The sequence below is a fragment of the Tiliqua scincoides genome, chromosome 2 (genome assembly GCF_035046505.1).
Source record: "Tiliqua scincoides isolate rTilSci1 chromosome 2, rTilSci1.hap2, whole genome shotgun sequence".
In the NCBI taxonomy this organism is placed as follows: Eukaryota; Metazoa; Chordata; class Lepidosauria; order Squamata; family Scincidae; genus Tiliqua; species Tiliqua scincoides.
In genome coordinates this window covers 271,331,678-271,341,919 of record NC_089822.1, presented here as the reverse complement: position 1 = coordinate 271,341,919, position 10,242 = coordinate 271,331,678, and the positions used below count along the sequence as shown (strand labels likewise).

At 51.7% G+C, this 10,242-nt stretch overlaps 1 protein-coding gene across 1 annotated transcript; it reads right to left on the bottom strand.

The window, feature by feature from the left end:
* Positions 1-1,815: 1,815 nt before the first annotated feature.
* Positions 1,816-6,660, bottom strand: LOC136639289 (major histocompatibility complex class I-related gene protein-like). The gene is made up of 5 exons (XM_066613350.1): positions 6,550-6,660; positions 6,185-6,449; positions 5,417-5,701; positions 4,880-4,960; positions 1,816-1,901 (listed from the first exon to the last, which is right to left on the bottom strand). The coding sequence occupies exons 2-5, from the start codon at positions 6,312-6,314 to the stop codon at positions 1,825-1,827; spliced, it is 573 nt and encodes a 190-aa protein (XP_066469447.1). The 5' UTR covers positions 6,315-6,449; positions 6,550-6,660; the 3' UTR covers positions 1,816-1,824.
* Positions 6,661-10,242: the final 3,582 nt, after the last annotated feature.

The window sequence follows — 10,242 nt, the reverse complement described above, 5'->3', positions numbered from 1 at the left end:
CCTGCATAGATGAGGGCCTGAGCGATCGAGCCAAACTGCAGACTTCAGGGGAAGGCAGAAAACCTACAGGGACACTGCACACCCTGACCCAGAGGTGAATCCCTTCCCAGACCCCAAATAGGGCCCTCATTCATGCTTTGAGCAGAGCCCACCCTTCAAAGATATAAATAGATATAAACCCCCAGTTTCGGTGAAATAAAAGATGGGCTGACAGGAGGCAGAAGTTCTTCTCATCCCATCTTCTCCCACCCCAGTTTCCATTATCCCCCTAAGAAAGTCTTGAGGTTTAGCCACAGAAAAGCAGAAGCCCTCCGAAGATTCAGGTGCATCCCCAGGAGAGTCTGTGATAAGATACCCCCCTCCCAAGATGGACGCTGATCCTCTCAAAGACACCCCTTCATTTACCTCTGGCGGAGCTGTCAGACCCCTGGTCGCTTAGGCAGAGTGAGTCATGCTCTTTATCTCTATTATTGCATTTCTATCTGCCTCCCTTCCTCCAAGGCAGTGGACCTGATTCATACCCCCCTCATTTTATCTCACAACCACCCTGTGAGGTTGGTTATACCTGAGAGATGATGACTGGCCCAAGGGCACCCAGAGAGCTTCAGGGCTGAGCAGGGATTTAGACCTGGATCTCCCTCCACCCAGTGCACTAAACCACTCCTGTCCCATTGATTCAGCTCCAATCATACGGCTTTAGCCATCAGCCACTGCAAATCAACCCTGCAGTGTAGCCAAGGAGGAGCCATCTCCTTGTCCAGTCCCAAAGAGCCCCTTCCACATTCACAGTGGGAGTTGCTGAAAAAGGACTTGCTTGTCTGTACTTTGTCACATCATGACCTCTCTTCCCCTCAACCTGGGCTCCCCCTGAACAGTCACAGCAGAGCAGGGGGTCCCGAGACCAGGCCATTTGAGACTGCGCCCAGTTTCGGGGCTCTGTTTTCTATTATGATTGGCAACATTTCTCCCTGCCATGAAAGTTCTCCCCTCCCACCTTGACAGATTCCCAGATGATTAACTGGATTATGTCACTTTAAAAGCATATTCAGCTGCCAGGATCTCAAGATAAGGCTGAATACAAATTCAAACCATATATAAGAAACAAAAGCTGGATGCTTCTGCCTTTGTGATCTCCCTGCCTCCCAATGGCTGAGTTGCTGTGATGTCATAGAAGGTTCATACATATTTTAAGCAGTGTGCAGCAAATGAGTTGCCACCAATGGGAAGCTTCTGCGAGGCAATGGAAGCATCAACCTGGCTGGAGGAAGAGGCTTCCGTAAAGAGGAACAGGAGAGTAGTCAAGCTTGTGGAGGCAGGAGGGCAGGCAGGGAGAAGGGCTCAGGGCTGGGAAGCTCAGGAAAGGAAATTCAGGCAGAAGGGGAGCCCAGAAGATGGCAGGGTGTTGGGCTGAGGGGAACTGGGCCCTGCACGTTGGTTTTCCCAAGGTAAACAGCAACTGCAGAAAGAACCTGATCAGGATTGTTCCTCTTTCACAACAGGCATCGGCCCCATGAGAGAAGCTACCATTGACCCCCAAGGAAGCCTTTCTCCAGGTAAAGGCAGTGACCTGGGAGGGGGAAGGAAAAAAACCCAAATTCTGAAAACAGCAGGTCAAACCCCCCTTCCCTACCCCCACACTTCACCCAAACCATTTAGCCTTAAAGGCAACAACCAGCATCTTTGAGCTGGACCCCAAAATGAACAGGGAGTCAGCGTAAACCGGACACCATGAGAGTCACAAGCTCCACATGAGTGGCCCTCCAGTGCCATTCTGGCCAGCAGGACTCAACACCAGCTGCAACTACAACACTGACATTCTGCTCCTCAATTTTTAGGATTTCCAAGCGGAAGGAGGCACTCATTTGATGCTGCTTGGTAGGCTGGTTTCTCTCGTCCTTTCTCTGCAGAGACAGAATCAGAAAGTCAGGGCTGGAAGGGAGCTCCAGATCCAATCCCACCCTCCACAGAGAGGCAAAGCTCTCAAATTTCAAACCCTCTGGAGCAGATGCTCCTCTAGTCTATGCTTAATAATCTCTAGCAAAGGTTCTCTACTCTGAATGTGCCTTCATTCAGAAGGTTTTTCCTTTTTCACTTAGTAAACCTTCTTTTAGGTTTTCCAGATTTCAGTATTTGATGGTTACTGTATTCCCTGGCCAAATTTTCACTTAGATTACAAACACATTAACTAAAGTTTTTGAATAAAATCCCTGAAAAAATTTTTGGAATTTGAATGTTTTATAAAATGTACTGCTTAATTTGATGGTCAGAACCAGGGGAAATCCACCAAAATTGAGTGACAGGAGAATTAGAACAGACAAACCTTCTTTTTCATTTAGTAGCTATGTGTGTTGAATCTGCTGTTCTACTGTGTCTATTAGATTTACCTACAGCAGCTGTTACTCTACAGCAGGGCTTTGCAAACTGCGGTGTTGTGATTCCCCAGCCTGTGGGCCCTGGCCTCTGCCCCCTTAAGGGGCGGGACAGCCAGGAGGCAGGGAGGAGGCAGCGGCGTGATCCCCAGGATCATGCCGCTCTGGGGGCTGCAGGGGCTTGGCTGCACTTACCAGAGCCTCCTGCATCCTCCCGGGGGTGCAAGGAGCCCTGCGCGACCTTCTGCAAGGCTCCCTGAGGTATATGCAGTGATTGTAGCTGGAGTTGGCATGGCAAGGCAGCCTCAGGCCTGCTACATGTTTTTTGGACATACCAGGATTGCCCCTGGTATACCAGAGGTATTGTATTGGCAACCTTCAGTCTCGAAAGACTATGGTATCGCGCTCTGAAAGGTGGTTCTGGCACAGCGTCTAGTGTGGCTGAAAAGGCCAATCCGGGAGTGACAATCCCTTCCACCAGAGGTATATTCTGATATACCAGAGAAGTGACAAGATACAAATTGCCACCAGATCCTTTAGCCGTGCTTGGAAACATAAGATCAGCAGTACTGGTAGACAATCAAGAATGGAAAAATTCAGCCAAAAGTTATTGAGAACAAAATGGCTCATATTATAATGCTGTTGTACAAATCTATGGTAAAGCCACACCTGGAGTATTGTGTCCAGTTCTGGTCGCCGCATCTCAAAAAAGACATCGTGGAAATGGAAAAGGTGCAAAAGAGAGTGACTAAGATGATTACGGGGCTGGGGCACCTTCCTTACGAGGAAAGGCGTTTGGGCCTCTTCAGCCTAGAAAAGAGGCACCTGAGGGGGGACGTGATTGAGAAATACAAAATTATGCAGGGGAAGGAGAGAGTGGATAGGGAGATGCTCTTTACACTCTCACAGAACACCAGAACCAGGGGACATCCACTAAAATTGAGTGTTGGGAGAGTTAGAACGGACAAAAGAAAATATTTCTTTACTCAGCGTGTGGTTGGTCTGTGGAACGCCTTGCCACAGGATATGGTGATGGCATCTGGCCTGCACGCCTTTAAAAAGGGATTGGACAAGTTTCTGGAGGAAAAATCCATTACAGGGTACAAGCCATGAGGTGTATGTGAAACCTCCTGATTTTAGAAATGGGCTATGTCAGAAGGCCAGATGCAAGGGAGGGCACCAGGATGAGGTCTCTTGTTATCTGGTGTGCTCCCTTGGGCATTTGGTGGGCCGCTGTGAGATACAGGAAGCTGGACCAGATGGGCCTATGGCCTGATCCAGCGGGACTGTTCTTATTTTCTTATGTTCACTTGGGCCTCAGGAGTAGCTGGAAAATATAAATCCTCCAACTTTAAGGAGGTTGGCTAACCAAAGGACCATATGAACAGAGGTCCTGCTGAATAAGGCCCATTTAGTCCAGCTTCCTGCGTCTCAGAGTGGCCCACCAGAGGCCCCAGGGAACACCCAAGACCACAAGATACCTGCATCTTGCTTCTACTCCCCTGCACCTGGCATTCTGAGGTATCCCAACTCTAAACAACAACAACAACAGTATTTATATACCGCTTTTCAACAAAAAGTTCACAAAGCGGTTTACAGAGAAAATCAAATATCTAATGGCTCCCTGTCCCAAAAGGGCTCGCAATCTAAAAAGATGCAACACCAGCAGACAGCCACTAGAAAAGACACTGCTGGGGTGAGGAGGGCCAGTTACTCTCCCCCTGCTGAATAAAAGAGGAGCACCCACTTGAAAAAGTGCCTCTTAACCAGTTAGCAGGGGTGACTAAAACCAGGAGGCTGCACATACCCATCATGGCTTGTAATAGTGATGGTCGTTTCCTCCAGAAATCTGTCCCATTCCCTTTGAAAGGCATCTAGGCCTTCAGGTGCCATCACCACATCCTGTGGCAAGGAGTTCCACAGATTAATTACCCACTGGTTAAAGAAATATTTTCTTTCGTCTGTTCTAATTCTCCTGTCACTCAATTTTAGTGGATTTCCCATGGTTCTGACCATCAAATTAAGCAGTACATTTTATAAAACATTCAAATTCCAAAAAAATTTCTGGGATTTAATTCAAAAACTTTAGTCAATGTGTTTGTCATCTAAGTGATAATTTGACCAGGGAATACAGTAACCATCAAATACCTACAACCCCCTGAAATCCAGGAGCTGGATTTTGCAGGTTCATCATGAAAAGATTACTTAACCATCAAATGAAGAGAACCTGTGTTCTAATTCATGTGGAGAACCAGACAGCTTTCAGGTATTTCCTCGGCCATGCTCAAAATGACATTTATGAGGAAGGGGGAATTGTGCGCACTACCAGGACTTGGGCTACCAACTCCACCTCTGCCACCAGCCTATCATCAACCATTTATAGCACTCCTTCTGGGTTCACGGCACGGAATTAGAAGACAGTTCCCTGTCTCAAGGGGCGCATAATCTGAAATCTATCACCACATTATGCCCACAAAAGGCTCAACTAATGCAGCCAGGGATTTACTTACTGATGTAGAAGATGACTCCAGCAACCAGCAGGACAAGCACGATCAACACGGTGACCCCCACAGTGATGAGACGAACAGGCACTGAGGGTGAAATAGGACACACATATATTTTCTCAGAATGGAATCAGCTCTCCAAAGTCTTGGGCAAAGCTTCTGAGATCCTTCAGCTGGAGATGTGGGGCGCTGTGGCTGGGACCTCACACAGGCGAGACATGGAACTAAGCCCCTCTAAGTCCCAACCTGCATTTGGTGCAATCCTCTCCCCATGGAGGCCCTGCCAGAGGTCAGCACGACAGGCTTCAATCTTATGCCCTACAATTTATTACTGGCATTCTCATGTCCTGTTCACAGCAACAGAACTGGAAGTTTCTGTCTCTTGCGCCCCAGGGTCATTCTGCCCACCTTGTGGTTAGCAGTGACATACTTCTGGCCATCAACACAGGGCAAATAAGCACCCTAACATACACATGGGGTTTCCCCTTCTGCCACTCCCCTTTCCACAAAGACACCTGAGGCCTCCCCACTGCAGTCTCTCACCAGACTCCTCCACAGCCACATCCAGGGGCTCCAGCAGCCCATCGTGTTCCACATGGCATCGGTAGCGCCTCCTCTCCTTGGGGTCAATCTCGATGCTCAACCAGGTGTAGTATGTTCCGTCTGCATTGGGGCTAACAGCCCCACGGAACGTGTCCCCTTCCTTGACCTCCCCATCCTTCCTCCAGGTGACATCGATCTCCTTGGGGTAGAAGCCGTGGGCCCGGCAGAGGAGGGTCTCCAAGCCCTCCTGGCTGTCCTTGCGGGTCACCTTCACCACTGGGCGCTCTGTGGAAAAGTGGTGATGCCAGCGTTAAGACTGGGGTCCTTGGCTGGTGCTGCAGCTTAACAGAAGGAAGGGACCTTCTGATCCACCGCCTGCCCCTAACAATGGATACCCCACAACTGCAGAAAGAGGCTGCAGCATCCCTCAGCACTCAGTGCAAATGCTCCAAAGCAAGAAGGGCATCTCTGAACACTCCCAGAATTGACAAAAAGACAGTGATAGAAAAGTTCTCCAGAGCAGAAAGTGAAAAGGCAAGAGAAGAACTTTCCCAGCCAGCTCAGTCTTCTGCTCCGGGTTTCTTCTTCCAGGGAGTTGTTTTATCTGGAATAATACCCACAATTGTATTTTTAGTTCCCAAGTCACAGTCTGAACTGAGACAGCCTCACCCTCCAGCTGCATCATGGGCATCTTCATACCTGGGAATCCTACAAGGGGAGGGGGGAACCTGGAGGAACTGCTCCCTCCCTCCCCACCTTCCCCCTCACCTTTCCTCTGAAGCGCCTCACTCCCAAAGTGCAGGTGTTTCTGCAGCTCCTTCATGCACTCCTCCTCCAGGTAAAACTTCAAGTGCTGGCTCCACCTCCCACTTCCTTTTGGTGATCTGGGCTGGCCCATCAGCTGCCGTCCAGGTGAGGGTCTTCATGTCGAAGGTGAGGAGGTCCCTCCCATCCTACCCATACTGGCGGTATCCTCCTCTGTGCCCGTCCTCGCTCAGCTCGCAGCCATACATGAGCTGCATTGTGTGAAGCCCTGGAAGGAAGAAACAGAGCGGGTGAGGGGTGATTAGAGCAGATTCAGCCCCTCCACAGCCCCAGCCCCCCCACTCCTTCCCTGCAAGGTCTGACCTTACCCATGACTTAACATCTCATCTGTTCTTCCCTTGGATGAGGAAGGGGTGGTGTGGGTGGGGCGAGGAATGAGTGTGTGTCTGCAGATCTTTCCAGGAAGGGCCAGGTTGTGGGTCATGGCCTCCCTCTCTTGGGGCTCCTTCTGGCTATATGGAGGAAAAAGGGGAAGATCGTGTTATCTCGCTGTCCCCTCCTTCCAATAGAAGAGGGTCAATGCTTGCCACCCCCTTGTGATGCGGAGCTCCTCATAGTCATGACCCAGGGTGAAAAAAGCAGGCCCAACTGGCCTCTCTGTCCCCCCCCTTCCAAGAAGGCAGCTAGACTCTCTTTTGCACCCCTAGAAGGAGAGGGGTCTGTTCTGCCTCCCTCCTCCCAACTCAAGACTTGCTTCCTAACAGGAGAAAATAAAGGCTAGCAGGAGGTGATGAGTGAGTCTGGAAGTGGCCCAGGATGGAAAGGGGAGGGTTGCCCAGTTCCAGATGCCCCCCCTGCTCTGACCAACATCCAGGCTCCCCCCTCCTTGAAAGCATCCTTCCATGCCCCAGCCAACCCCAAACCTTCCCAAAGCAGGAAATAGACAGGAATCTCCCTGCCTTCCAGCTGCAGGTCTGCACAAAGAGCACTCAGGCAAATGGCTGGTTTCCTGCTCAATTCACCATTTTGGGGGCAAAATTCCAGGTTCAGACCTGCACAGGGTGGCCACGGACTCTTTACACCTGCTACTGTAGTATCACTGTAACCGGCATCCGGACTTTGTGGGCACCTTGTGTATTTGGAATCTCTTCTGTTACTCAGAGGTTCCACTCCTGCAGGCACACTCACATGGGAGTGGACCCTCCCCAGTCAGTTGAACTGACTGGGCTGCAAGCTTCTGAAAATCTATTCCTGCTGCCTATGAGTAACATGATCTTAGCCACTGCTGCTTGGTGGGTGTCGGGAGGGGGGCTTCAGTGCCTCAGGCCTGAGATGGATGTCCCTTCCTCCAACACCAGCAGGAGAATTTTTGTCTCCCCCTCTGCTTCCAACAGGCTTTCGGGGTGCTTCTTTTCCTTACCTTCAGGCACCTGAAAATGCTTGTTCAGCCCTTTCCCCCCTTTCAGAAGTTAAGAATCCACCTGTGGATTTCAGGAGTTCACCACATCTGGGCAGAAAGTGAAAGGCATTCCATGAGTGGCAGACGGATCCGCCAATCAGCACTCTGCCTCAAGGAGCAGCCTGTCAGGGCAGCAGAGGAGGGTAGTCCCTGCTTTCCCGGTAGCAGAGTGGCAGAGGAGCGCAGGGAGATAGCACAGGAAGCAGGCCATCCCAAACAGAGCCAAAGGAGCAGGCACAGGCTTGTTTGTAGCAGAAGCAGGTACTGGTCAAGGAGCAGGCAGAAGAGCAGTCAGTCAGGCGGTCCAGGAGTCAGGGATACCGCAGGTCACAGTCACGAGAAGGCAGTCCAAGTCACAGAACAAACCAGCAGCACCACACGCAGAAACTCCACCACAGCAACCCACACTTGGAGTCTGCTTTTGCCCCCATATATACCAAGGCCAGCCAATCAGAATAGGGCGACCTCATCGTCACAAGACTGTCTTGTGACCCTTTCTGATTGGCTGTCCAGTGGTGCACCATAGACTCTGCACACATCTCTCCCCAAGTCACGTGACTCCCACCTGCAACAGGTGCAACTGATTGCTTCAGCACACATGCACAGTGCTGCTGTTCCTTTGTTTGCATTTCATACCAGGCCTGGACATCAAGGCCGCTCCTGCCACATCCTGGCTTACAGCAATTCAGGGCCTGGGATGGCAAAGGCCTGACACTGCCAATCTACAAACTTTCCCACCCTCCCTCTTGTAGGCAAACTGTGAACCCCCCAACCTGCCTGGAGTCTTCCCCATCCCCCACTCACCTCCACTCTGGTTGTAGCGCTGCCTTGCAATCTCCAGGTGAGATCTGAGCGTCGCCTCCTCGCCCTGCGCGCTCTGGGTCTCCTGGTCCCAGTGTGAACCTCCGGAGGTTCACAGTCCCGGCGATGTCCGCAGTTGGGGCATGACTCAGCCGGCAGGCAGAGGGAGTGAGCCGCGCTCTGCTCCGGCCTGAACAGCACGAGGTCCCTGCCCCGGAGCGCCTCCAGTCCGGAGTGTCCACCGCTCAAGGTTTTGCCAAGGGCGCAAAACTCTCCCCCCTTTGCTGGGCTCAGGGAACTGCCTGGCTGGCTGGCTGGCTGAGAGCCCGCAGCGCCAAACTCCCAGCGCGGAAGACGGAGCGCAGTCAGAAAAGGAGCCGCGGCGCCCAGGCGACGCCGGGAAGACTCCGCCGCTGGGAAGCGAAAGCGGCAGCGCCGCTCCGGGGGTCGCTGGGGCGGGGGAGGCTGTCCGGAGGGGCTCGCGTGCTGGTGATGAAGGCCCCTCCCCGCCAGACCTTGCGGGGTGACTAGCCTGGGGCTGTGGCGAGTGGGAGGCAGGTGAGGCAGAGCCTCCTCGAGGGAGTCCGCCTCCGCCGTGCAGGGGAAGAATAGAGTGGATGGAGAGATGCTCTTCTCCCTCTCACACAACACCAGAACCAGGCGACAGCCATGTTAGGAGAGTCAGGGCAGACAAAAGAAACTATTTCTTTACTCAGTGTGTGGTTGGTCTGTGGAACGCCTTGCCACAGGATGTGGTGACGGCGTCTGGCCTGGATGCCTTTAGAAGGGGATTGGACAGGTTTCTTGAGGAAAAATCCATTACGGGTTACAAGCCTCTTCAGCCTAGAAAAGAGACGCCTGAGGGGGGACATGATTGAGACATACAAAATTATGCAGGGGATGGACAGAGTGGATAGGGAGATGCTCTTTACACTCTCACATAACACCAGAACCAGGGGACATCCACTAAAATTGAGTGTTGGGAGAGTTAGGACAGACAAAAGAAAATACTTCTTTATTCCGTGTGTGGTTGGTCTGTGGAACTCCTTGCCACAGGATGTGGTGATGGCGTCTGGCCTGGACGCCTTTAAAAAGGGATTGGACAAGTTTCTGAAGGAAAAATCCATTACGGGGTACAAGCCATGATGTGTACGCGCAACCTCCTGATTTTAGAAATGGATTATGTCAGAATGCCAGATGCAAGGGAGGGCACCAGGATGAGGTCTCTTGTTATCTGGTGCGCTCCCTGGGGCATTTGGTGGGCTGCTGTGAGATACAGGAAGCTGGACTAGATGGGCCTATGGCCTGATCCAGCGGGGCTCTTCTTATGTTCTTATGAGGTGTGCAAGTGCACAACCCACGTGTGAGCACATGGATTGAGCGTGCTTGCACACCTCCCATGGCCTCGGTGGCGCTTCTCCAAGGACCCCAATGGGGAGCTTTCTTTAAATGTAAGCCACCTCAGGCACCCACAGCAGGTGGGGTAAAAATGTATTAATAAGCAAATGAACAAATGTGTCTGGGCCTCCAGCCCCCAGACATTGTAGGCGGCAGCATCTCCCGGACAGTCTTCCAACACTGCACTCTCAGCGCAGGCCTATTTTGGCTCATGAGAACAGAGGCTGAAACTTGCAGGCTGTGCAAGAGGAAATATCTGTGGCCACAGCCACTCCCCACTGGCACTTGTGGCTTCTCTGCAGCACAAAATGTCTTCTGATGCCGAGGGTGCAAGTGCCCCACCCCCATCAGACCAGAGGTTCCTTATGATCGTGAGGCAGAAACTGAAAGTCACAACAGTGCT